General features: G+C 55.1%; 1 protein-coding gene across 8 annotated transcripts in view; it reads left to right on the top strand.

Annotated features, from left to right (window-relative positions):
- The window catches only part of NLRC5 (NLR family CARD domain containing 5), a 76,983-nt gene that overhangs the window by 11,962 nt on the left and 38,171 nt on the right, over positions 1-26,850 (top strand). For 6 of the 8 annotated variants that reach the window (XM_070398813.1, XM_070398811.1, XM_070398816.1 and 3 more), the window contains exons 2-20: positions 7,058-7,305; positions 9,419-9,536; positions 10,867-11,173; positions 11,908-11,967; positions 12,583-12,651; positions 13,785-15,459; positions 16,810-16,893; positions 17,038-17,121; positions 18,496-18,579; positions 18,689-18,778; positions 19,388-19,447; positions 20,848-20,910; positions 21,412-21,495; positions 22,385-22,468; positions 23,413-23,502; positions 24,675-24,743; positions 25,504-25,572; positions 26,311-26,394; positions 26,696-26,779. In XM_070398813.1, the coding sequence (XP_070254914.1) occupies positions 10,879-11,173; positions 11,908-11,967; positions 12,583-12,651; positions 13,785-15,459; positions 16,810-16,893; positions 17,038-17,121; positions 18,496-18,579; positions 18,689-18,778; positions 19,388-19,447; positions 20,848-20,910; positions 21,412-21,495; positions 22,385-22,468; positions 23,413-23,502; positions 24,675-24,743; positions 25,504-25,572; positions 26,311-26,394; positions 26,696-26,779 (3,128 nt within the window). In that variant the 5' untranslated portion in view covers positions 7,058-7,305; positions 9,419-9,536; positions 10,867-10,878. Of the gene's footprint in view, positions 1-3,671; positions 3,850-7,057; positions 7,306-9,418; positions 9,537-10,866; positions 11,174-11,907; positions 11,968-12,582; positions 12,652-13,784; positions 15,460-16,809; positions 16,894-17,037; positions 17,122-18,495; positions 18,580-18,688; positions 18,779-19,387; positions 19,448-20,847; positions 20,911-21,411; positions 21,496-22,384; positions 22,469-23,412; positions 23,503-24,674; positions 24,744-25,503; positions 25,573-26,310; positions 26,395-26,695; positions 26,780-26,850 lie in introns of those variants that run through there. The other 2 variants (XM_070398812.1, XM_070398814.1) reach the window with 2 other exon arrangements.

Here is a 26,850-nt window from a genome sequence, read left to right as displayed (position 1 = left end):
GCTCTGTGATTCGTGGCTGGTGACTCAGGCAGGTCCCCTGGCTGCGGGGAGCCTCGGTGTCCGCGTCGGTAAAGCCCTGTGACCACGCAGCTCCTGTGGCCTGCAGGACCCTGTGAGGGACAGGAAAGATGACGGTTCATCCAGTCGCCACCCCCCATGCAAACGCGCTGTCAAGGCCCGCCCACCCCCTGCCCCTCCCCGCTGCCTGCTCTGTCAGCCCCGGTGGGTGAGGGAGGCGATGGCCGCCCACAGTTCCCTGAAGGTGCCCCCCATGGGCCCATGAATGGAGGGTGACTTCTGGGGCTGCGACTGCCTCCCAGAGAGAGGCCGCTGGGTCAGTCTGGCCCTGCCTTTGCTGCTGATTTGCTGAGAAGGCCAGAAAGGTCTTCCCTGCCAGGGCCTCAGTGTCCCCGTCTGTAAAATGGACCTGGCATGGCCCCCGCTGTGGGACGCTTCCGCTCTGTCCCCTTCCCAGCCTCAGGCCCTCAGGGATGGCGAACCTTTTGAGCTCGGCGTGTCAGCATTTTGAAAAACCCTAACTTAACTCTGGCGCCGTGTCACATATAGAAATTTTTTTGATATTTGCAACCATAGTAAAACAAAGACTTCTATTTTTTATATTTATTTTATATATTTAAACGCCATTTAACAAAAAAAAATCAACCAAAAAGATGAGTTCGCGTGTCACCTCTGACACGCGTGTCATAGGTTCGCCATCACTGCCCTAGTTCGAGAGCCTCAGGGAGGCAGAGCCCTGGCTTCTCCATGGGGGCCCTGGAGGGCTTGGCATGGGGGATTCGGGGGGATTCGGAGAGGACGGCAGGGCCTCTGTGGGCGCTGGTCCAGCCCAGGTCCCCAGGCCTGGCCTGCTCACTTGGCCCCTAGAAACTAGCGTCGATGGCACTTTCTCATCTTCTGAGATATTTCTGTCCAAGTGTTTATCGCGGCTGCCATGGCCTGGGGTGCCTTCTTATCATCCCCACCAACCAACCACACACTTCCCGACCCTGAGGTCAGCCCTCGCAGCTCCTTACTCGGCCCCTCTCCTCCCAGTTCCCGTCCTCCGATGCCCTCTTCTGTCCTCCCTTCTGTCACCCTGGCCCAGGAGCCAGGGGCTGAATTCGGGGTCTGCCGTGGGGACCAGGCTTCCAGCCTCCCACCACCCTTCTCCTCGGCCTGACCCCCCCTGACCCCAGACCCTTACCCAGAACAGGTCATGCAGGTGATGCACCCCTTGTAGGAAGGAGGACACGGGTCCCCACAAACCTAGGACCTGCTAGCAGCTGTCTGTCCTCACCACACAGCCTCGTGGGGGCTCCCCCTTAATCCAAGCTTGGGGAGTCAGGAAGAGGAAAGAGCCAAAGGAACAATGGCCAGGAGTCTGTGAGTCCAGTCATATCCTCCCCTCCATCCCTCCCCTTCCTTCCTCCTACCCTGCGTTGGGGATGGGCTTCTTTGGAATAGAAGCTAAGAATATTGCCTCTGGTAATAATAGCTGAGGGGTATTGATCCTGCCTCATGTGCCAGGGCCATGAGGGGTTTTGCCTCCTCATCTCCCGGCAACCTTGCCAGCTAGAGACGATTAGTACCCGCATAGCAGGCACTAGGCCTGCGCCCTCTCGCCTCTGCGGGATCCCGTAATCGGCAGTGCCACCCCCTGCCCCCCGCCCGTGGGTGTGGACCATAATGGCTGCACCCTTTCCCCAATGGACTGCCCTTTACTGACTGTCTCTGGCAGAGATGCCTGGGCTGTAACCCCTCCCTCCCCCACCCACAGGCAACACCCATAGCCAGTGACTGGCAGATGGGCAGATATGGGTGTAATGGGCCAGTCTCCTGCTGTTTGGCAGGACAGACTCTTGAGTGAGACAGGCCACTACCTGGCCACCTGCGGCTCTAGGGAACCCTGGGCCCTGAGAAGGGTGCGCCTGGAAACCCTAGAGCAGTGGTTCTCAACCTTCTGGCCCTTTAAATACAGTTCCTCATGCTGTGACCCAACCATAAAATTATTTTCGTTGCTACTTCATCACTGTCATGTTGCTACTGTGATGAATCGTCATGTAAATATCTGATATGCAGGATGGTCTTAGGCGACCCCTGTGAAAGGGTCGTTCGACCCCCAAAGGGGTCGCGACCCACAGGTTGAGAACCGCTGCCCTAGAGGGCCTTGGGTGGAGAGTCCTGTGGCTCACACTCCAGAGCCCCCCACGCATGGGGCAGGCTGGAAGCAGCCGTTCCTGAAACCACATTCATGTGGAGCTTCTCTCTCCACCCTATTCTGCCTCCCTTACTCCTCAGTAAGTCACTTTTATAGACACTTGTCTTGGGCTCTGCTTCTGGAAGCCTGACCCAGAGCATCCCCATTCTACAGATGAGGCCACTGAGGTGCCAAGAGATGAAGTAACCTGATCAAAGTCCCACAGCGGTAACTGGGAGAGACTCAGACCCAGGGCCCTGGGGCCAAGGTGTTTGCTCTGATCCAGAATCAGCTGCCGCCCCTGCCCTCGCGGTGTCCCCAGCCTGCTGAGGGGGAAGCTGCCCGCCGAGAGGGAATGGCCGCGCAGAGTGGCAAGACCTGGCGTGGAAGGGAAGGAGGGAGCGCTAAGGAGGGCAGCCCAGTGGTGGGCCTGGCTTGGTAGGGAAGGCAGCCAGGGAGACCTCCCTGAGAAGGGAGAAGGGGCGGGGTCTGGAGGGAGATGGGCGGGTTTGCAAGGTGGGAAAAAAGGGAAGGGCACTCGAGGTAGAGGAAGAGGATGTGCAAGGTGGGGTGTTGGGAAAGAGATCCGGAAGTGGGCTGTGAGTGTTGTCACGGTGTGTGCGGGCCAGCGGGGGCCCGGAACCAGAGGGCAGGGACCAATCTTACATGCGACCTTTGAGCCTTTCTTGGACACCTGCTTGTGGAAGTCATAGGACATGGCGCGACTTGCCCTTGGAGGCGGGGGGAAGCTGAGAGGAGGTTGAAAGAGAAAAAAGGCGAGACCAGAGTGGAGTCTAGAGATAACTCGGGCCAGACATGTGTGTATGTGTGCATGCACATGTGCTCTTGCATGTGCATGTGTGCTTGCATGTGCATGTGTGCTTGCATGCATGCATGTGTGCGGGGTGCGCATATGCATGTGTGTGGACTGGAGGTGGGGCTCTCCAGACAAAAGGGAGCAGCCAGCACCAACGCCCGGGGGCTGCAGTGAGGGAACTGGCCTGAGTTCACGCCCTCCTCTAACCTCTACCTGCAAGGACTTCTGGGATAGCAGGAAGGAGGCTCCAGGAGCACAGCCATGGGAGCAATGGAGGGGGTTGTCTGCTGTCAAGTTGAAGCCCGGGTGGAGTGACACTCCCATAGAGACCCCTCAGTGAGACCAGCACCCCGACCAGGCCTCCAGGCCCGCCCCTGCCCTCTGCCCTCTGCAGCCTGGACCTGGAGTGGCAAGACCACCGGCCTGCAGATCCGCACGCCTGGGCTCCCTGTGGGCGCTGGCCGAGTGTCCCTGGGCCCCTCCTGAGCCCATGTCTGAGCACCCACGGATGCACTGGTGATTCTTAGAGGTAACCCTTTGGACCGGAGGCCAGGGGACCCTGTGCTGAAATGCAAAGATGAAGGCTTGAGGTTTATTAGGTTTTATTTTCTTTGTTCCGTCGGCAGCAGCTCTGCACTCTTGTTTTTTCATAAAAATGTATGCATTTGAGTAAGACGAACCTCCACATTCACGTGTAAATCAAAAACTGCTAGCCACGGGCAGAGAAAGTGATGGAAGCACAGTGACCGGAAATGTTTTTCTCGTTCTTTGATGGATACCCCGACCCAAATAACGGCGAACACGGGAGATGAGCATGACAACCAGTAAAGGGAAGGTAATAGATATATGCGATTTTAAAATGAATTTGATCAGATAACTCATGCACGCAGTACAAAATTCTAAAGCTTCACCCAGCCGGTGTGGCTCAGTGGTTGAGTGTCAACCTATGAACCAGGAGGTCACGGTTTAATTTCTGGTCAGGGCACATGCCCAGGTTTCTGGATTGATCCCCAGTGTGGGGCGTGCAGGAGGCAGCTGATCCATGACTCTCTCATCATGGATGTTTCTATCTCTCCCTCTCCTTTCCTCTCTGAAATCAATAATAAAATGTGTGTGTGTGTATATATATATATATATATATTTTTTTTTTTTTTAAATACTAAAGCTTCCCCTTCCCAGGGATAACTGCTTTTATGTTTCTTTCAGAAATCATCATGTATTTAGAAACATGCACAGTTATTTTTTTCTTACACAAATGCAGCTTACTCTAGCCCAGTGATGGCGAACCTTTTGAGCTCGGCATGTCAGCATTTTGAAAAACCCTACGTAAACTCTGGTGCCGTGTCACCTATAGAAATTTTTTGATATTTGCAACCATAGTAAAACAAAGATTTATATTTTTGATATTTATTTTATATATTTAAATGCCATTTAACAAAGAAAAAAAAATGAGTTCGCGTGTCATAGGTTCGCCATCACTGGCCTAGACCCTGTCCTGCCCTGGTTCTTTTTTTAAAAAATATATTATATCTCGGGCATTGATCCACATCATTCCACTTAGTTCTGCTGCTGGCTTTTCACGGGCTGCGTAGGCTTTCCGTGTATAAATGCACCACAATTGATGGCCATTTAGGCAGGTTTTTTCCAGTCTTTTCTATGCGAATTACGAAAATACCTATGGGCTAAATACCTGGGCATGGAATTGCTGGGTGTGGTCATGTGGCATCTGTTGGAAGGTGAGGTTGTATCTGTTCACACTCCTACAGCAATGCCTCAAATGCCAATTAATTCACAACCTTGCCATGGAGTATCCTCGCCAGCCCGAGGGCTGGAAAATCCTATACCTTTTTCAGTTCTAATGTGTGTTTCCTGTGAGGTTGAACACCTTTTCACATTTTGAGGAGCGATTTGTATTTCCTTTTTGGTAAATGGTCCGTGTTCTTTGCCCACTTTTCTATCAGGTTGTTACTTTTTTCCTTATTCATTTGTAGTGCGTCTTGACGTGTTAAAACATTACGCCTTTGTGACATAACTAGCAGGTGTTATTTTCCAGCCCGTCATCTGTCTTTTCACTTTATTTGTGGTGTTCTTTGTCACTGCAACAATGCTGATTTATATCTGGTCAATTTCATGCGGTTTTTCTTTGTGATCTCTGAGTTTTGTGTCATGCTTGGCTAGGTCCTCTCTACTCTGCATTATTTTTAAGACTTTTCCGCATGAAAAGTCCTTTTTCAGCATTTAAAAATTTTAACTTTTTAGTTGTGAAATATAATGCAGGAAACATGCAAAAAATGAAAGATACAGCTTTATGAATTGTTGCAAAGTGATTATCTATATTCTTGTAATACTTTCATGGTTTAACTTTTTACATTATATCTGGCCTCATCTAAACTTTATTTTGGTATACTTTGCGAGATAAAAAATCCCTCTTTATTAAGAAAGAATATATTTTTAAATGTTCATGGAATAGAATATTTTTATTGATTTCAGAGAGGAAGGGAAAGGAAGAGAGAGATAGAAACATCAATGAGGAGAGAGAATCATGAATCGGCTGCCTTCTGCACACCCCCCACTAGGGATTGTGCCCAGCTGGGGATTGAACCATGATCTCCTGGTTCATTGGTTGAAGCTCAACCACTGAGCCACACCAGTCGGGTGGACCCAGAAAAAATTTAAATGCATACGAGGCATCCAAGGGTAGTAGTTGTGAGAATTAAAATAGAAGGTCTAACTAAAGGCACACGCCGGGCACTTAGCAAATATTCATTACATATGTTCAACTTGTGTGCCCTCAGTTCTAGTGAAAATGTAGGTTTGTCTCTGGAACACACATAAAAACGTTAAACTAAAAAGTAGAATAAAATATATCCTCAAGGTGTAGAAATTACTTTTTTTATTGGAATTTTCAGCCTCTGTCTGTCATACTTGATGCAGATATTTATCCTCATTTGTTGCCTTCCAAAGTCCGTTTTAGGTATTATTCGCGTTGTGTGGGGACTTCCATTTCTCTTGGGCATTGCTGGTGATTTCTGTGCTTACTCATCATTGTGTATTTCTCTTCCTCACATATTGAGGAAATGTCTGTTCTAGTTTTTAGTGTAAATATTCATATATATATAATTGATTTCAGAGAGGAAGGGAGAAGGAGCGAGAGATAGAACCATCAATGATGAGAGAGAATCATTGATCGGCTGCCTCCTGCACACCCCACACTGGGGATCCAGCCTGCAACCCGGGCATGTGTCCTGACCGGGAATCGAACCATGACCTCCTGGTTCATAGGTCAATGTTCAACTGCTGAGCCATGTCGGCCAGGCTATATATATATTTAAATCAAAACACACCTTTTAAAAAGCTCAAATTGTATAAAGTGGTCCAAGAGTATGGTATAAAGGGCTCTCCTTGGCCTGTGTCCCCAGGCCCCTCCCTAGATAATCCTGTCACGTTTCTCGCGCAGCCCTAGAGCTGGTCTCTGTATGCAAGGACATACACACACACACACACACACACACACACACACACACACCATACACACACATTTAAAACATACACGTGTGCAGCTTTTGAAATTTGAATTTACTTACTAATATACGTTGGGGCTTGATGTTTTTGTGGCTCACCCCTGTTGTTGAATAATATTCCATTGTGTAGATCTCCTGAAATGGAGGGTCCTTATGACTTGCATTAAATTTAGGTTTATTTTTAAATTTATTTTAATTACCTCTTTTTTTGTTTCTTAATCCTCACCCAAGGATATTTTCCACTGATTTTTAGAGAGAGTGGAAGGGAGGGGGAGAGACACACAGAGAGAAACATCCATGTGAGAGACACACATTGATTGGTTGCCTCCCACACACATCCCGACCAGGGCCAGGGATCGAGCCTACAACCGAGGTGCGTGCCCCCGTGACCAGAATCGAACCCGGGACCCTTCAGTCTGGGGGCTGACGCTCTATCCACTGAGCCAAACCAGCCAGGGCTTAAATTTCGTTCTCAATCCTACCTGTAGAAATAGAGCGCTCCCTCTCTCTCTCTCTTCACAGACCTAGCCTTTCCCCCAGATAATCAGCAGCCCCGGAGGCAGTAGAAGACAGAGGCCCGACCTGAGTAACGGGCAGGCTAAAGGTCACATCTTGACCTAAATTATGCTCTAGCCTCGGAGCCCTAAGGTGGAGTGAGCCCCCGCGGGACACTGGAAAAGACGCCAGCAGGGTGCCGTGCCTCCAATTGGACATACCGCTTGCGAAGCTAATTGGACCCTGCTCGGATGTTGTTTGAAGCTGACCACTGGGTATGTTGGTTCTGGGGCCTCTTGGGAGGGACTCTGGTGCAGGCCAAGGTCAAACACTACCTGTGACTGGCCCTGGACAACCTGTTTGGAGCCACAAAGCGATCCACAGTGTGTGGTGCCTCTGCTGGGCCTGGGTGTGTGTGGGGAGAACCAAGCTGTGCACCAAGGCCGGCTTTTACCAGCCCGGGTCCCGGGGGAGCTCAGCAAATGTCCCCGGGGACACCACGTCTAGCTGGGTGCCTGCACACCTTTGGGGGGGGGGGGGGGCAGGGTCTCAGGGAGTCATCAGGGGGAGGCCGGAAGGGTTTATCAGGCCCACGCAGACCAAGATTTGGCCGTGTGAAGGGAGGGCTCTGCACCGGTGGGGTGTGCGAGGGAAAGGGGCCCCGGCCTAGAGCCACACAAGTCAGTCTGTCCCACAGTCTGCCAGGCGCCCAGGCTCAGCAGGGCGGGCCCCTGGGAGTCAGGAGAAGGGGAGGTGCCAGTCAGTCTTGGGGGAATGTGGGGGGGGGGTGCCCCGTCTTCCACTCCAGAGCCACACAACTCAGTTGCCCAGGATTCTGCCCAAACCTCAGCAGGGCAGAGCCCCCAAGACTCCGGGGGGGTGGGGGGGGGGGCTGCGGGGAGTCAGAGTGTGGGGCTAGCGGATCTCCCGAGATGGGGTGGTAAGCAAGGCTTTCTCTCCATTCACTCTTGCCTCCCTCCATTTCTTCTGCTAGAATTTCACAATTTTGTTTAAAGAAATGTCATTAGTACCCCCAGTACCTCTTTTCTTTCTTTTTTCCCATTGATTTTTAGAGAGAGTGGAAGGGAGGGGGAGAGACAGAGAGAAGCATCTACATGAGAGAGACACATTGATTGGCTGTCTCCTGCACATGCCCCGAGTGGGGCCGGAGATCGAGTCTGCAACCGAGGTAGGTGCCCTTGACCGGAATGGAACCCTTTAGTCTGAGGGCTGACGCTCTAACCACTGAGCAACGGGCTATGTTTTTTTTTTTTCTTCCTTATTTCTAACTGCAGTACTGACCTCTGTTATATGAGAACATGCCCCGTGTATGTGGCCTTATCTAAAGTTCTGGGACTTTGTAGTTGCCTCCCTCACGTTCCTTAGATAGACGATCAGTGCACAGACTGGTCCTTTTCCCTTCTTTGTCTTCCACCTACTTTTCCATCATCTTTTCTCTTGTCCATTCCAACTTGTCAGGCAAAATCCCTACAGCTGCATTCGGTACACATTTGTGCCAGGGCTTCGATTTACTGCTCCGGGGGAGAATGACAGATGCCTCTGGGTTTTCTCATTGAATAGAATGTTAACTCTCAATTGTTTGGAACTGCTTCCAGTTTGGCTCAGTGGATAGAGCATTGGCCCGGGTCTGATTCTGGTCAAGGGCACGTACCTTGGTTTCAGGCTCCTCCCAGACCCGGTTCCTGGTTGGGCCTCGTGCAGGAGGCAATCAATTGATGTGTTTCTTGCATATTTTATTTAGTCAGTTTTAATTGTGCTCTTCATCCTGTGATTACTGATTTCTCCAGACTTTTCCCCTTTTGTTGTGCTATTTGGGGTAAGGGGTGGGGGGGAGTGGGGAAAAAAAAAAATTGATGTGTTTCTCTCTGTCTTTCCCTCTCTCTTCCCACTCTCTCTAAAAATCAATGGAAAAATATCCCTGGGTGAGGATTAAAAAATAATAATAAATAAAACTACTTGCTGATGTAATGAGAAAGAGATGGCAAATCCTGACCTTTCTGGAATGTTATTGGGAAAGGCAGCTGGCATCCGCGGTGAGGATTATTCCATTTTCCTCCCAACAAGGGGGCTGTAGTGAGTCGGCTGTGTTTGAAGGGCTCACTGTGACACCCCGAGTCACTGTCAGGTGGGTGTCCGAGTTGGAGGACACCCTCTGGGCCAGGTGTGGCAGGAGGTGACCCCGGGAGGTGAGCAGTGCCAGTCCAGGGACAAGAAGAGCAGGGTCTGTGCACGAAGGTGAGGGGACTGTTTCAGGTCAGATGTTCTCAGAGTGTCTCCAGGGGTGGGGCTAAGGGCTGGTGCCTTCTCCAGAGCATTCCCCTTGCATTCTGGGATATGCAGACAGCACCCCGTCTCTTCGCTCCTTAGAGGCCTGTCCTATGGAAGCAACCAGCAAATCCAGTTCAAGGCACAGGACTTGGCCCAGGTACCCATGAGACTGTCTCCACGGACACCCTAGAGCATCTATGATGAACCAGGAAGCCAAGTAAGTCATCTTTCCCCTTTGCCTCCTCTCTGTTCCTCCCGTTCACTCCTTTACTCCCCTACCCACTGCCAGGACTGCTCCCTACCCAGACTGGTCCTACTGGGCCTGTCCCCAAAACAACAAACCTACACTTAGCCCCCATTCATGAGAATGAACATCAGTGGACACAAAATCAGCAAGGGCCTAAGATAGCATCTGATCTGCCTATTTTATAGATGGTATAACTGAGGCCCAGAGAGGGAAGGGACTTGCTGAAGGCCGGTTGTGACTGTGTATCGGCCAGGATGGGCTTGTTTATGCTGCATAACGAACAACCTACAAAGTCCCAGTGTCTCATGAGAACAAACGTTTATTTCCTGCTCCTCGTTCTTGTTGTGAATCAACTGGGACATGCCGAAACCGGTTTGGCTCGGTGGATAGAGCGTCGGCCTGCGGACTGAGGGGTCCCGGGTTTGATTCCGGTCAAGGGCATGTACCTGGGTTGCGGGCACATCCCCAGTGGGAGATGTGCAGGAGGCAGCTGATCGATGTTTCTCTCTCGTCGATGTTTCTAACTCTCTATCTCTCTCCCTTCCTCTCTGTAAAAAATCAATAAAATATATTAAAAAAATAAAATAAAATAAAATAAAATAAAATAAAATAAAACAGCAGCCACGACCTGGAGTACTGCCAGTCCCTGTGGGCGTCCACCTCATGACCCAGTATGGCTGCCCAAGGCTCAGTCATCACATCATCATTCCAGCCACAGGAAGAAGCAAAGATGAATACACAACACTTCCACCTACATCCCATTGGCCAACACTTAATTTCATGGCTGCATCTAACTGCAAGGGAGGCTGGAAATAGAGTCTGTTACAGATAACCAGGGAATATTCAGGGGTTCTGGTACTGAGGAAGAAGGGGAGAACAAATTTTGGGAGACAAGTGCTTAACTCAGAGAGCATCACAAAGGGGTCCATGGGAACATGATGAATAAAGCATTCCCAGGACACCATCTACAGGGAATGAACTAGAGTCTAGTCTAGTTACTAGACCATTTCAGAGCCAGGACACAGGCACAGTTGGCTTCCCCCAGCTGCCTTATCCCTTTGCTCACTTATCTCCCAGTTCACCTGTCCCCCCAGCTCACCTGGCCCCCAGCTCATCTGTCCCCAAGCTCACCTGGCCCTAGCTCACCTGCACCCCCAGCTCATCTATCCCCTCCAGCTCACCTGGCCCCCCTGTTCACTTGTTCCCCAGCTCATTTGTCCCACAGCTCACCTGTCCCCACAGCTCACCTGTCCCCCAGCTCACTTGTTCCCCAGCTCACCTGCCTACCCTGTCCCTGCAGGGCCAGCTCCTCATGGACCCCATCAGCTTCCGGCTGGGCACCAAGAACCAGTGGGGTTGGCTCGTGAGTCTGCTCAGCAATGACCCAGAATGGCTGAGTGCCAAGGTGAAGTTCTTCCTCCCCAACATAGACCTGGGCTCCAGGAACGAGGCCCCAGACCCCACACAGAGGGTCCTCCTACAACTCAGGGAGCTGCACACCCAAGGCGTGGCCACCTGGCAGGCCTTCATCCACTGTGTGTGCATGGAGCTGGAGGTGCCCCTGGAGCTGGAGGTGCAGCTGCTGAGCACCTGGGGCCATGGAGACGGTAAGGGCGTGCACGAGGGGGTGCAGAGGGGCCCAGGGAAGACGCGGCCCCACTTGAGTCACACAATTGACTCAAGCCAGGAACAGGATTCCATGTTTCTGGACACTTCCTAGAGCAAATTCCCTACTGCCTCCACATCAGCTGGGGACCTCCCACCTTGTACCATCTCAGTTGCCCAGGGAGGCGGGATGCCAGGAGAGAAAGAATAGGTGACTCCTTGCAGCCAGGAAATGCCAAATAGCCCATAATGCCCCAGAGCGTGCTTCTTGCAACGAGGTCAGAAGCAGGCGCAGGGAGAGCCCTCGGAGCTGTACTGCTGGTTGCAGACTGAACCTGTTCAGGTCCGGGGCCATTTCTCGGGCACCTTCTGCTTTCACAGCACTGTGGGGAGGTGGGGAGGACTCACGCCATGCCTCCACCACAAGGCAGCGTGCAGGAAATGCAGGGGGTTCACCGTGTGCACAAACACATGCACACGCACGCATGCATGCATGCATGCATACACACATGTGCACTCGCATACCCGGCCACGCACAAACCTACATATACACACACATTTCTGTCCCCGGCTGCCTTCTTGGCTCATCACCAAGCTGTGCCCTCCACAGATCCCTGAGTGTAAACTTGATTTCTCCCTCGCTGGGGACTCACCCTTTGGGGTGATCCCTGAGGCAGACATCAGAGCTGGTCCCAGCACATCCCATGTGTATTGTACTCTCCCCCGTCTCTCTCAGGGTTTCCTGGTCCTTCGGAAACGGGTGCAGAAAGCCCACCTGAACCTCCGTTCCACCACGGTGAGGCCTGGGGTTGGGGAGCAGGAGGCGGGTGGTGAGCATGCTCGGTTCCCACGTCAAACCCAGAGGAGGCCACTGGCTGGTCCCAGCCATTTCCCATAAACCATCCTCCTCTGCCCCTGATGCACCTGCACGCCCCCCGCCCCTTTCCAATCTGGATGCCTTTTATTTGTTTTTCTTGCCTCATTGCTCTGGCCAGTAGTTCCAGGACTCTGTTGAATAGAGTTGGTGAAAGCGGGCATCCTTGTCTTGTTCCTGATCTTAGAGGAAAAGCTTTCGGTCTTTCACCACAGAGTATGATGTTCACAGTGTGTTAAGAACCTTTATTTCTATAGATGTGTGGACTCTTTACTTAGAGGCGTGCAAGGCAGAAACATCAAGCTCTGACAGGAAACATCCAACCCATCATCCCAGCTCCCCCACAAAGCCAGACTGTTTGTCCCGGTCCCTGGTCCCTCCTGGCCCTTATCACTGAGCTGCCTTCACTCAATCCCTGAGTGTGGGTCCGCTTGTCTTCCTGCCTCCTCTTTGTGGAATGGAGCTCCCCACAGTACTGGGTACCTACCTCCTCAGCCCCAAAACCTCACCCCTTACGCTTTCCTTCATTTTTTCCAGGCATCAAGCGGCCTCGTCAGAGCTGTGGGTCCTCACCCCGCCGGAAGCAGTTCAGGAGGCAGCAGCTCGGTGGGTGCCAAGGCGGGGAGGGACCTGAACACAGGGATTGGATGGCACTGGGGCCAGGACACAGATCCTGGACTCTGTCCCCTGCCGACGAGCCTCCAGGGGCTTAGCGGCTCTTGTAGTCCAAGCTTCCACGAAAGAAGGATCGAAGGTCCTGGGTGGGCAGAGGAGAGGGTGGCGTCTGGCCAGGAGGGGCCTCCCCAACAGGCCACCAGGCGGCTTCTCCAGAGATGGCTCAGCTGAAGGAGCTGGAAGCAGCTTTATCATTTAGCTGCTTCCAGGGACACCCCATGTCCTCAGGGTTGAGGGGCCCCAGGGAAGTGACCATCATAACCTCAGGCCTGGGCCCTTATTGGCCAGTTTAGAGGTAAACAGGATACCAGGGAGAACTCCCCAAAAGCAGAAGCCCTGAGGCACATGGGGAGGAGACAGGGGGGCGCTGAGGACTGGCCAAGAGGCTAGAAGAGACCGAACTTCCCTTGTTTTCCACCAGTTGTGCAGAAGAGTCCTTGTTCCCCACCAGCTGGGAGACCCAACGCCCATGGGGTATAAAATAGACTGCTACCTCACGTCCCCCAGCCAGGGTTCCCGCTGGCCCCCAACAGTGGCCCCAGTCCTTTCCCTGGCTCCACCCCAAATTTCCCAATAACTCAGCAATTCTAAAGTCAGTACCTGGCCCCGTGGGGGGCCCAGTTCCCACGGTTCTGATTGGTCAGTGCTGGACCCCCCTCTCCTGCCCTGGGCATTACAGAACTGAAATGGTGGGGAGGGGCACAGATTTCTCAGATATTGCAGGAAGAGGTTGTTCTGATAAGAAGTTGCAAAAAGAAGAACTTGCAAAGGAAGTGCTCTCTCCCCTTTCCCCATCTTATTGAAAACTACGCCACCCATGCTGTTGCCAAACACAGAGCCATGATCCCGCTTCCCCACCTGGTTAAACAGCTGACAGAGTCTCTGCTTCGGCAGAAGCAGTTCCTTCTAGGGACTTGGGTGGCACCAGAGCCCTTGGGTGCTCCTGCGACTCCCCCTCCCACATAACACAGCTGGGGCTGTAGGATCCCAGCGGCCCATACTGGGATGAGGTTGGGGGTGAGGGGAGGCCTCTTAGCCTCATGCCATCTCCCTGCCCCCAGCAGAACTGGCCAAGAGGTACCTACAGCAGCTGAGGACCTTGGCCCAGCAGCGCTATGGCGGCGAGCTCCCGGGGCCAGGGCAGCCCCTCACCTTCCACCAGGCCTACGTCCCCCCAATCCTGCAGTGGAGCCGGGCCACAGCACCCTTCAGCACTCAGGAGGGGGCCGCGCCGGGGAGCCCCAGGGCAGAGGATGGCGCTGACCTGAGCCTCCAGGACCTCTTCGGCCCCAGGGCGGACAAGGGCCCGAGGGTGATGGTGCTCCTGGGGAAGGCGGGCATGGGCAAGACCACGCTGACCCGCTGGCTCTGCCAGAAGTGGGCCGACGGCCAGCTGGACCGCTTCCAGGCCCTGTTCCTGTTTGAGTTCCGCCAGCTCAATCTGCTGGCGGAGGCCCTGACGCTGCCCCAGCTCCTGTTCGACCTGTACCTGCGCCCCGAGGAGGGCCCCGACGCCGTCCTCCAGTACCTGGAGAGGAACGCCAAGGGGGTCCTGCTCATCTTCGACGGGCTGGAGGAGGCCCTCCACCCCCATCCCCGCGGGGAGACCGCGGGCCCCGAGGCGCCAGGCCCAGCCCTCGCCCTCTTCTCTGGCCTGTGCCGGGGGACCCTCCTGCCCGGCTGCAGGGTCATGGCCACCTCCCGGCCAGGGAAGCTGCCGGACTGCCTGCCCACCGAGGCGGCCACCGTCCACCTGTGGGGCTTCGACGGGCCGCGGGTGGAGGAGTACGTAGGCCGCTTCTTCAGCAACCAGCCGGCCCGGGAGGCGGCCCTGGCGGAGCTGCGGGCAAACAGACACCTCCGGAGCATGTGCGCGGCGCCCGCCCTGTGCCGGATCGCCTGCCTCTGCCTCCGCCACCTGCTCCCGGACCTCTCTCCGGGCCAGTCTGCGGCCCTCCTGCCCACCGTGACTCAGAACTACCTGCAGATGGTGCTCGCCCTCAGCCCCCGCGGGTACCAGCCTGCCGAGGCCCTGAGGGGCCTGGGGGAGGTGGCCCTGAGGGGCCTGGAGACTGGAAAGGTGATCTTCTCTGCAGGAGACATCCCTCCAGCCATGATGGCCTTCGGGGCTGCCCTGGGCCTGCTGACCTCCTTCTGCGTCTGCACAGGCCCCTGGCAGCAGGAGCCGGGCTATGCCTTCACCCACCTCAGCCTGCAGGAGTTTCTGGCTGCCCTGCATCTGATGGCCAGTCCCGAGGTGGACAAAGACGCACTCGCCCACCACGTCACCCTCCATTCTCGCTGGCTGCTGCGGACCAAAGCCCGACTGGGCCTCTGGGACCACCTCCCCGCCTTCCTGGCGGGTCTGGCATCCTCCGCCTGCCGTCCCTTCCTCCGCCACCTGGCAGAGCGGGGTGAGGCGTGGGTGGGCGCCAAGCAGGCCGCAGTCATACAGGCACTGAAGAAGTTGGCCACGCGCAGGCTCACGGGGCCCAAGGTGGTAGAGCTGTGTCGCTGTGTGGGCGAGACACAGGAGCCGGAGCTGGCCAGCCTCATGGCCCGAAGCCTCCCCTGCCAGCTGCCCTTCCACAACTTCCCGCTGACCTACGCCGACCTGGCTGCTCTGACCAACGTCCTGGGGCACAGGGAGGCCCCCATCCACCTGGATTTCGAGGGCTGCCCGCTGGAGCCCTGCTGCCCTGAGGCCCTGGCAGGCTGTGGGCGGGTGGAGAGTCTCAGGTGAGGAAGGGTAGTGCAGGGAACTGGACTTTGGGGCGAGTGGAGGCAACCCACCTGGCAGACCCGCTGCGGGAGACTGGGTAGAACTCCTGGGTGCCAGGGAGGATGGGCCCTTCCTGTCCCTTAGCCTGTGACGCAGTCAGGGGCACCATGCCTCACCAGGACGTCTGGGGTCCATTAGATCTCCTCTTGTCTGGAACCTGGATTGTCAGTTTCCCTCTCTCAGTCATGGGCTGGAGCCGCTGATCCGGGCTGTGCTGCTCGAGGCTCTTTGATTTCAGTGTTACTTAACCTCTCAGCCTGCGTTTCTTCATCCCTCAAGTGAATCAGTAATAAAAGCTACCTCATAGGTTTGTTGTGAGGTGAGAGAATGCATGAAAAACACTTAGCACAGCTCCTGGCCCACAGGAAAGGCTCAATATGTGTAGCAGCTAGAGAAAAGGCTCAGCTGCAGGAACAAAGAACCCCTCACCCCACCCTCCCCAAAATAGAGTGGATTCAATACTGTAGCATTTTCTTTCTCTCTCCGGGAAGACTCAGAGTCCGGGTCCGTGGGATTGCTCAGCTCCACAGGTCGCACAGGGACCTGGTTCCTCCCATTCTTGCTCATCGTCTCCTTGGGCATGTGGATCTGCAGGGTCAAAGCTGAGACAGGGGCCTAGCTGTGCTCTGGCTTGGGGGAAGGAAAAGATTAGACACACTCTGTGCGGTAAAGCTCATTCCTGGAAATAGGGCACGTCTCTCCAGGCACATCCCAGTGGTGAGAACATACTAGTAGTCATATGGCCACACTGAGCTGCAAGGGAGGCTGGGAAATGCCGCCTTCTGGCTGAGAAACCATCTTCCCAGGCATAGCTCCCTGCACGGAGGATGGGTTTCCGTGGACAGTTAGCAGTCTCTGCCATGATATGTATTTGTTACTACCACAACCATTACAACAACAGCAATAACAATTACTACATTTCCCGCCCCCCCCCCCACCCCCCGCTAATCCTCACCTGAGGATATTTTTCCATTGGTTTTTAGGGAGAGGAGAAGAGAGAGGGAAAGACAGAGAGAAACATCAGTGTGAGAGAAACACATCGATCGGTTGCCTCCTGCATGAGCCCTGACCAGGGCCTGGGCCAGGGAGGAGCCTACAACCGAGGTATGTGGCCTTGACCAGAATCAAACAGGGGACCCTGCGGTCCACAGGCCGATGCTCTATCCACTGAGCCAAACTGACTCGGGCAACAAGTACTATTAACGTTACTGTATTCATTCGGTTCCTTCTGTCGGAGGAGGGGTGGGCATGACCTCTAAGCCCCGCCCAGCATTGATTATCTGCCACCTTGCCTCCCCCTGTGGCAGCTTTAAGAGCAGGAAGTGTGGGGACGCCTTTGCAGAAGCCCTCTCCAGGAGCTTGCCGACAATGGGGAGCCTGAAGAAGCTGGGGTGAGCCAGGACTTGGAATGGAGAGGGGTCCTCCGCTGGGGATGCCAGAACTCTCCTCCCTTCCCTCAACCCTACGCAGGGCAGATCGGGGCTACCCCCCCCCCCCTTTCCCCCTTCTCCCGTCCATCTTTGCTTACCCTGTAGGTTAGCAGGAAGTAAGATCACTGCCCGAGGCATCTACCACCTGGTGCAGGCTTTGCCCCTCTGTCCACACCTGGAAGAGGTCAGGTGAGTGATCTCCAATAGGGTCCACTGGCCGAGGGAAGAGGTCACGCCCAGGGCTTGCATGTTCAGGGGCCCTGACTAGTAGCTTTTCAATGTGGCTCATAGAGGGGAAGCATCAATCTAATAGCTGGGTGGGGCTGGATCCAAACTCAAGGCTCCTAAAGACCCCAGACAAGGGCTTCTCTCATCCAATATTTTGGGCCATTTTGAAGGAGGTTGAGTTTTGAGGCCCCCTTCCCTCTTTCTGTGACCCTGAGAGGGGGGTGGCAGTATGTAGGCTGGTGTTGGGCACCGTGGGTTCCCATAAATGCACGAATCATACGCACACCTTCACATTCAAGCACAACTGCATGAAACATACACACGCGTGCACTTGTCTGCTCACTTAAGTACATGCCCCACATGCATGCACATTCGAAGGTGTGCATATGTGCAGCGCACACACACGTGCACACTTAGATCCACATACATACTCCTACCTGTGTCCGTGATGAGTGGCTGGAGAAGGGTGGGGCCAGGGCGCCTCCTCAGCAGCTCACGGGCGGACCCAGTGCTAGCTGGCACCTTTGTGAGCTTTAGAAAAGGCACCCACCCCTTCATCCCTAGGTGCAGCCTAGCACTAGGGTGCGCCTCTTGCGTAACGGAGCATTAGCTGGGCCACAGCTCTGCTCTGTCCCCCCTGCTGGGTGTCTCCATGCATGCTCACTGTGCCCGATGGAAGAAAAGATCAAGGTCGCCCTCAATAATTAGAGAAGTAAATGTCAACAGGTTCAGCATTTCCAAACATGTTTCCTGACCAGAGCGGTCACACACAAAGGCACCGCGAACTCTTCAGTTCTGTCCCTCCAGCCAGGAACCCGGGCAGGACTGGGCTGTGGATGCCAGGAACCCGGGCAGGACTGGGCTGTGGGTCCCATTTGATGGGTGAGGAATGTGAGGTCAGAGAGGAAGGTGCTTGACCTAGGGCTCTGGTGAGTCAGAGCCAGAGCTGTGGCTGGAAGCGGCATTTCCTGCATCCCAGCCTAGGCCACTCCTCACCTGGGAGGCAAGAGGCCCTGATGAACTTGAGCCTTAGGCACATCCCAGACATTTTCCTAAGAGCAGGGTGCTGGGTCTCCTCATCCCACCTCACGAAGCCTTCACAGTCCACCCGCTGGGTCCCTTGGGCCACCAGAGGGGCTGAATGAGGGCAGTATCGAGGTCAGCAGAAGGCCTTGCCTCCCAGCTGGACCTATTGAATACCATGGAGCAGGCCACCAACTCCTTCTGGGACCCTGTGTTGTGTCTCCCCCATGAGGGTGGCCATGCCCATCCCTTGCCAACTGGAGCTTCTAAGGGTCCCCACCCCAGGGCTGAGGGACTTGGTCTCCCTTGTAGCTTTCAGGACAACCAGCTCAAGAACCAGGAGTTGCTGAGCATCGTGAAGGTCCTCCCTTGCCTGCCGACGCTCCGGAAGCTTGAGTAAGCGGCCTTTCCACCTGCCTGAGTCGCCCTCTGACCTTAGAGAGCAAAGGTCTGGGGCCCATGAGATGGGGGACTCACTCCTGACACCTTTGCCTCAATCATGCAGCCTGAGCCACAACAATGTCTCCATGGCGACCCTGCTGGGCTTGACCGAGGTGGCAGTCACGTGCCGGACTATCAGGATGCTGCAAGTCAGGTGAGCAGAAGGCGTGGGAGCCTGGCCTTCAGGGTCTTGAGAAAAGAGGAGGGGCTAGGAAAAAGAGGAAGCCGTAGTGTGCAAGACGTCCATGCATGAGTCTGTTTTACTCACATCGGTGTGTCCAGAGCCTAGCTCGGGCCTGGTACCTGGTACTCAACAAGTCGTGAATGAATGGAAAGATGGATGGATGGACCAACAGAGGGATGAAGGAATGAATCAACGAATGGGGGGGAGAAAAATCTAGGAAGTATAGGCATAGCTCGGAATGAGGCGCCCCGTGTCGCTCTCCGTGGTGCTGAAGCAGCGCTGCCCGTTGGATCATGGGCAGGTTAAGTGTTATGCCTCTTAATCCTAAAACACAGGAACTCCTATAAAATCTGTGCGTTCCTGATTTCTATTATCTCTCTCGTAAAAGTTGTTTTCCTGGCTTTTTGAAACACTGGATTCGTCAAGCAAGGGCATCGTCACCCTTTTACATGTCTGATTTATTGTCAATCACAAAGTCCGCTTCCTCTGGCGCTTTGGGACAGCATGGGGTGCGCAGGGAGGGGGTGAGGTGCTGGTTTCCAGCCCACGGGTTTCATGGCTTGGTGTCTGGCCCTGCAGGGAGGCGGACCTCATCATCCTTCTCTCCCCGCCCACAGAGACAGCTGCGGAGCTACCTGGGTAAGAAGTTAGGGAGGGAGCTGGTCTGGGCTCAGGCAGTTGTGGGGAAAGGTGGCCAAGGAAACTGAGGGAGAGCTGGGATGTGGGGATCCTTCTTGCTGCTGCTGCTGATGCCCTGAGAAGTGACTGACTTCTCAGAGCTGGCAAAGGACTTCTGCTCCCAGAGTGAGCCAGCCCCTTGGGGTGGGGGTGGGGGAGGCGTGAAGAGACTGTCAGACGGTGTTACTACGTGGGGGAAAGTCTCCTAACTGCAAAAAAAAAAAAAAAAAAAAATGGGAGGGGAAGGCAATTATGGTGCCTACATCTTACAGTTGTCCTGAGCATTAAATAAATTAATACATTAATGCTTAGAACCCTGCTGGCAGCCAGCTGGCACTCAAGCGCTGGCTCTTCCGTTGTGCATGGATTCCAGCTTGGCCAGTCCTGGGTGGCCAAAGGAAGGGAAGTTGCCTTTCCGTGAAAGAGCATTCCGATGGTGCTTCCCCACACCACTCCCAGCTGAGACTCCGAAACAGATGACGCTGTGTGTCCCCGAGCAAGTCCTTCCCCGGCTCTGAGCCTCACGTCCCTCACCCATACAGTGACTCAGTAGGACCACTATCCTTCTCCCCCAACCCCACCCCCGACTGTCCAGAGAGGTGGTACCCAATACGGTAGCCACTAGCCACATGTGACTATTTAAACTTACATGAGTTAAAATGAAGTAAAATGGGCATTTCATGTCATCAGTCACATCAGACACATTTCAGCGGCTCGTTGGCCATAGGAGGCCAGTGGCTCCACAACGAGGGGCCCAGATACAAAACCTTTCCATCACCCCGGGTAGTTCTGTGGGTGGCACTGATCTCCAAGTCAGTGTAAACGGGGCTCACCCTGTCCCAGCTTCTCTCCAGCCCCAGCCTCCCCTGGCCCAGTGGGAGGGAGCCTGGAGGTGCCGTGGCTTCCCACAGCCCGGCTCACGTATGGCCCGTGTTCCTGGCCTTCTGAACCTCAGATGGTACATCTACTTTGGAGACCATGGCCCCTTACACAACAGCGGCTGTTTTTTGCTTAGCTTCACTTTTGTGCCTGTGGTCACGCCATTCAGTCCTTCCGTCACTCTATTTGCCAGCTACTGTCATTTCATGTCAGAAAAGAGAAAACGGAGGCTCCGAGGGGTGAAGTGACTTGCCCAAGGCCGCACAGCTCTCTATGGCAGAGTCAGCATTTGCATAAAGGTTCCATTTGACTCCAAACCGTCTGCTCCTGCTGCTTCGCTGCAAAGTGCCGTGAGCACCTCCAAGCAGCCGGCTTTGTTGCTCATTCACTGTGGGTCGTGCTAAGGAGGCTTCAGCCCCTAGAAGCCAAGAGCAGAGCCTGAACTCCCCAGCCCAGGCCAATGTTGGACTTGTTCTTGCCAGATCCCCAGCCCTACGGGGAAACGCCGGCCAGAAAGAGGCTCAGAGCAGAAGCTTGGCCCTCAGGTACCTCGATGGGATCCATGGCCTTCAGAGGGGGGGTGTGATATGGGTGGAGGGTGCCTTCCCAGGGGAGGTGCAGCAGCAGGGTGCGGAGGGGAAAGGGGAAAGCAGACCTGGGGCAGGGAAAGGACATGAATAACCCGTCCCAGCCTGAACAAGGAGCATCTGGCACAACAACAGCAACAGTAACTATCATTTAACGGGCCCCCGCTGTGTGCTGGGCACGGTGGTATTTTATATCCATCACCTCGTTGTTATGCTTTTGCAAATTCTGCAAAGTCCACATTATGGTTCCCATTTGACAGAGGGGAACATTGAGTCTCAGATAGCTTAAATGCCTTGTCCAAGATTACGCAGTGACTGAGAAGCAGGGCCAGGATTCAACACCAGGTCTGTCAGCCTCCTGGCTCCCCCAGGTCCCATGCCTCGCGGCGGGGCCAGGAGCTGGAGGAGGCATCGTGCAGCTTCTTGTCCTGAGCCCCTCTGCCCCCTGCGCCACCCCAGGCTGCAGAAGTGTTGGCTAACCGTCAGGGACGTGGAGATGCTCATAGCCCAGCTCCGGGAAGGCCCCCTCCTGGAGGAAGTAGAGTGAGTATCATGGGGCGCTCTGGGGCAGAAGACGGGAGGGCAGGGCAGGGCAGGGCAGGGCAGGGTAGGAAGGGCCTCCGTTTGGGGTGGACAGTGTGGGGAAGATGCCTCCTTAAGGATCTGGTGGAAGCTATTATATAACAGCTACCGCTTCTACCTGGCCACCTCCACCTGTCAGGGTGTGATCTGTGTGTCACTCCTGCCTGTCCCCTTCACTCCTTCCCGCTGCTCAGGATGAAGCCTGAATCCTAAAACCCCTTGTGATACAGAACCCTGCTCCCAGCCCTCAAACCCCATCTGACCTTGCCCTCCGCTCAATCTTCCATCCAGACACACAGGCTCCCTTTCCGGTCCTCAAATGTGCCCTCGGTGTGCTGCTCCTCCGGCCCCATCTCTCTCCCGCCCCCTTGCTGATTGAACTCCTAGTTTCACTAGCCTGCAGCTCAAACATCAGGGAAGCCTTCCCTGACCCCAGACCAGGTCATATGCCCCCATCATCATGAAGTTGGTCACAAGAAGCAATTGTGCAGGTTGTGGCATAAATTAATGGTTGAGGGTGGGGCCGTGAAGTCAGGCTGCCTGCGTTCAAACCCCAGGTCCGCCTTTGAGCAACTGCCCTAACCAGTCTGAACCTCAGCGTACTGATCAGTAAGATGAGGGTAACAATAGTGCCTACGTCCTGGGGTTGTTAGGGGGAGTGAAAATGCCATCATTGCAAATGCCCCCAGGACAGTGCCTGGCAGGTTGTACACAGTCTTTTACACTCATTGTTATGAAGGATCACTTACCAGAATGATGCTTTGCTGGAAGTCAATGAGGGGGAGTGTGCATGTGGAGGGCTGGGGAGGGACCCCCCCAGCAGCACAGGCAGCGGGCCCCTCTGTCTCAGCTTCTCAGGGAACCAGCTGGAGGACGAAGGCTGTCGACTGGTGGCAGAGGCTGCCCCCCAGCTGCGCATCGCCGGGAAGCTGGAGTGAGTGCCCACCCCACTGTTGGGTAACAGAACCCCGAGAGTCCCAGCGGGTCCCTGCGACCCCTGATCCCCATGCCTATCGTCACCGAGGGAGCTGCTCCCCACTGCCCCCCACCCCCACCTTCTTCAAACTCCAGCAAAGTCCGAGTGGCTCAACCATGCCCTGCTTTTGCCTCTGACATGAGCCAATTATGAAAGCCCCTGGTAGAATGGGTCCCTTGTACCTCAGTGGCTTGCATTCTAGTTTGTCCTTACAACAGCCCCCGGTGGAGTGGGATGAGGTGGGGTGGGGTGTTGCATTGAGCCAACGTCGGGGGATGGGATGGGTGGGTGCTGGGGTGTTGGGTGGGGATGTTGGGGTGGGAAGTGGTATGTGAGGCTGGAGGTACAGTGTTGGGTGAGGGGGTGGGTTGCGGGGGTGGTGGGATGGAAAGAAAGGGTATTGAGCTGTGGGGCATGCTACGCTGTTGCATGGTAAAGTGGGGGTGCTGTCTGGGTGGCATGTGTTGGGCCTTAGCATGTGGGCTGGGGTGGGGGTGTTGAGGCTGGGTAACTGATGTGGAACCTTGGCTTTGTATTGAAATCCTGGCTCTGTCATTTGGTAGCTTTGTGACCCTGGGAAAGTACTTTAACGTCTCCCAGCCTCTGTTCCCCCACTTGTTAAATGCGCTTAGAATGGTGGTTACTTTACACACCAGGGAACTGAGGCTCCGAGGGGCGAAAGCCGTCAGTCGGTTCTGATCACTCAGCTGGAGAACTTGGTTCTCTGAGTGGGGCAGGGTCCTGCGTCTGTCGGCTCATCCACCTGAGCTGGAATCCTTTGAGACCCCCTGGCCAAGGACCCAGGACATCCCAAGGGGGGCAGCCAGGCAGCGGCTGAGCAGGGGGAGGGGGCTGGGGACTTCAGCCGCCTGCTCATGGCTGCCGCCCCCTCCTCTCCACAGCCTCAGTGACAACGGGCTCTCGGTGGTGGGGCTGCCCTGGGTGCTGAGGGCAGTGAGCACGTGCCGGGACCTGGCAGACCTACACATCAGGTGAGAGCTGGCCGTGGACGCCTGTCACCACGCCCTCCTCCGGCCCAGAGCTCCGGCTCCTCCCGTCATTCCCGGTCCCAGTTGCCTCCAGAGGGAGGGACTTAACAAAACCACGACAGGGCTGCAGGGTTAGGATGGAGTGGTGCAGGCAGCAAACCTAAGTGTCATTTTTCTAACAAAGCTTTTCAAACATCCTCCAAGGTAGGGAGCGTGGTATAACGAACACCAGTTCCCACCAATAATCACCCACACTGTGTCATTCTTGCAGCATCTGTCCCTTGAAAACCTGATTTTTAGAAGAAAATTTGTCATTTTAATCCCATTTTTAAGAAAAAGGAAAAGGAAAAGAACATTCACTGCATTAAAAAGCAAAATGCTTTGAAGGACCCTCTCCCCAAGTCAGTGGCCACTGATACGTGGGGTGATTTTCTTTTTACTTTATTATATTTTCTAAGTTCTCCATAGGGATGAAGTGGGACTTTTATAATGAGAAAAAATATATACATAACATTCGGTTTGCAAGGCGAGGTTAGGGATGCCGGGCTGTAAGTCACAGCCTCCTGTGGGTTCTCAGTGTCTGTCCCGACCTGGCAGCGACCTCCCTCTGCTGGGCAGGCAGCCTCAGCCCAGGTGCCACCGGTGGACAGAGGGAGGGTTTCAGCCCGAGGCCCAAACCACAGAGACCACGGAACTGAGGTGTTCTTGCAAGGGCTTGCCCGGAAACGAGGCCTGATGGTAGTTTGAAATCTGTGAAAGAAAGACTTCAGAAGCTCAGAGGGTCAGGGGAGGTCAGAGGAAGTGACTGCAGCTGCTAGAGGCTGGGGGATGGCAACTAGGAGGTTCCTCCAGGTCAGGCTGAACAATGGCCCAGGCCCTGGCCAGTTTATCTCCTTGGAGAGAGCATCAGCCCGCAGACGGAAGGGTTTGAAGCGCATGTACCCCGGTTGCAGGCTGGATCCCCCGGCCCCAGTCAGGGTGCGTGCAGGAGGCAACCTCTCTCACATCAATGTTTCTCTCTCTCTCTCTCTCTGTCTCTCACCCTCCCTTCCACTCTAAAAATCAATGGAAACATACTCTCAGCTGAGGATTAACAAAAAAAAACAAAAACAAAATGATCCGGAGCAGCAGGAACTCCATAAGCCTCTTGCCTCCTCCCTCTCTTCTCTCCGCAGCCTCAAGCACAAAACTGTGGTTCTCACGTTTGCCCCAGAACCGGAGGAGCAGGAGGGGACCCAGGAGAGGTAGGGCCCCAACACCATCCCGACCTCACCCTGGGCCAGGGCCACCCCCTCCCTGGCTCCCACAGCTGGTCAGTGCCACTCAACTGCCAAGGAACCTTGGCATTCACATAGGCTCAGCAAGCCAGCGGGCACAGAGGGGGATGCAGCCCTACAGGGGAGGGTCAAGGGAGAGATGCTGTCCCATTCCCCTAGTGGCGCCTGAAGAGAGCCCTGGGATTCAGGATGGAGATGGCACCTCGCTGGGGCAGGCGCAGGGTAGCCAGCGAGACCCAGGCCCTTCGGCCCGAACCCGAGGATCGCCTGGCCTACGCATCTGATTTTGGCCAGAACTTCTGGCTTCCTTTGGCACAAGGACCCTTAGAGAGTGTTTGCCTCCTCCACGGTGCCTTCCTGGATTGCCCCGGCCCAGCACATAGGCAGAGACTCAGCTCTGTGCTCCTCAGTGTCCACCTGCAAGGTCTTCTGTAGGGTCTGAGCTTTCGGAGGCTTGCCTGAAGCTGAGGCTGGCATCTCTGAAGGCGATGAGGAGGAGGAGGATATTAATGATGCTAACGGCCAAGGTTAATGGAGCACCAAGCACCAAACTAAGGCAACTCACGTACATTCTCCAGTAAGAGCCTAAGTGATTGTCCCAGGTGACACAGCCAGGACACAGAGGAGCCTGGTGGAACCAAGGTCTGGCGGTCTCCAGGCCTGGGTGGAGACTGCATGGTGGGAAGCGAGGCGTTCGCTCAGCCTAGCCTGGTGTGTGTCTCTCCAGGGCTGCGTTTCTTGACAGCCTTACGCTCCAGATGTCCTCTGAGCTGCCCCCGTGCTCCCCGAGGATCAGGTACAGTGACAACCTGCAGGGCTTGGGTGTGGCTCCGGCCCCCTCCCTCCCTCTGCATGCAGCCCTTCCCCTGCCCCCCAGCCCCAGCTGCTCCCTGGATGACAGGATCTGCCTCCCACTCTCCTGCCCAGCCCTCCACAGTCACCTTCCCCACCAGCCCCCCCCCTTAAGTGCCCCCAACTTCCAGCAGCTGAGGGGGTGTGGGAACTCTGGGCAGAGAGCATGGGGGGCTTGCAGCCCCTTCTTTTCAGGTCCTGGGGCTCAGCTCAGCCCCCCAGGACGCTCATCGGTTCTCCTCTGGCCTCTCTCTTCTCTGTCCATCTGCCTCTCCCTCCCTCTGTCTGTCTCTCTCAGATCACGTCTGTCTGATTTTCTGTGGACCTTTTCTCATTGTCTCTTTGTCCTCCTCCGGCACCATGCATGCATGCACGCGTGCGTGTGTGTGTGTGTGTGTGTGTGTGTGTGCGCGCGCGCGCGCATCTGCTCGCTCGCGCGCTCTCTCTCTCTCTCTCTCTCTCCTCTCTTTGTCTGTCCATCTTGGTGTCCCTCTCGCTGTGCCTCTGACTCTGGTTTTCCTCTGCCTGTGTGTGACGTCTGTGTGTTATGTGTTGGTCCCTCTTTGTCTGTCTGGGTGCCAGATGCATCTACCCCAGTCCCTCCTGCAAGCCTGTGTGCTTGGGGCCAGGCCCGCTCTGGCCTCTGTGGCGGGGCTGCAGGGCTGTGGTTCTGCCTCCGCAGGCTGACACACTGCGGTTTGCAAGCTGAGCACCTGGAGCAGCTCTGCAAGGCTTTGGAAGGAAGCTGCCGCCTGGGCCACCTTGAGTGAGTGGCGCTGTCGGAAGGCGGGTGGGCGGGGCTAAGCAGTGAGTGAGAGCTGGGTTTTGTTTTGCTTTTTAAGATTTGGACCTCCTGCTGCAGTAGAGAATCTGGTGAAAGTTGTGCCTCTTCCCCCTAGAATATAGGTTCCCCCACACTTGACTCCCCCTGAAGCCCATCCCTGACCCCCTCGGAGTCACAAACCCCAGGATAAGAACCTGGGGTTTGTGATTGAGGCGATGGGATGGAGAGACAGAACTCCTGCCCACCCCTCCCTCCACCAACCTGTTCTCCCCGCCCCTCCCAGCTTATCAAAGAATGCTCTGGGGGACCAAGGTGCTGCCCAGCTGGTTCGGTGGCTCCCAGCACTGGGCGCTCTGCAGTCCTTGAAGTGAGTAGCTGGCTGTCCTCATGGCAATGAGGGGATATGGCAGGGGCCGGGGGGCAGTGAGGGGGGTTCTT

Source organism: Myotis yumanensis, unplaced genomic scaffold, assembly GCF_028538775.1.
Source record: "Myotis yumanensis isolate MYYU_CA2020_CCGP unplaced genomic scaffold, mMyoYum1.0.hap1 SCAF_18, whole genome shotgun sequence".
NCBI classification, from domain to species: domain Eukaryota; kingdom Metazoa; phylum Chordata; class Mammalia; order Chiroptera; family Vespertilionidae; genus Myotis; species Myotis yumanensis.
Note: the sequence above shows the minus strand (reverse complement) of the source record. Positions and strands in the feature narration are given on the sequence as shown.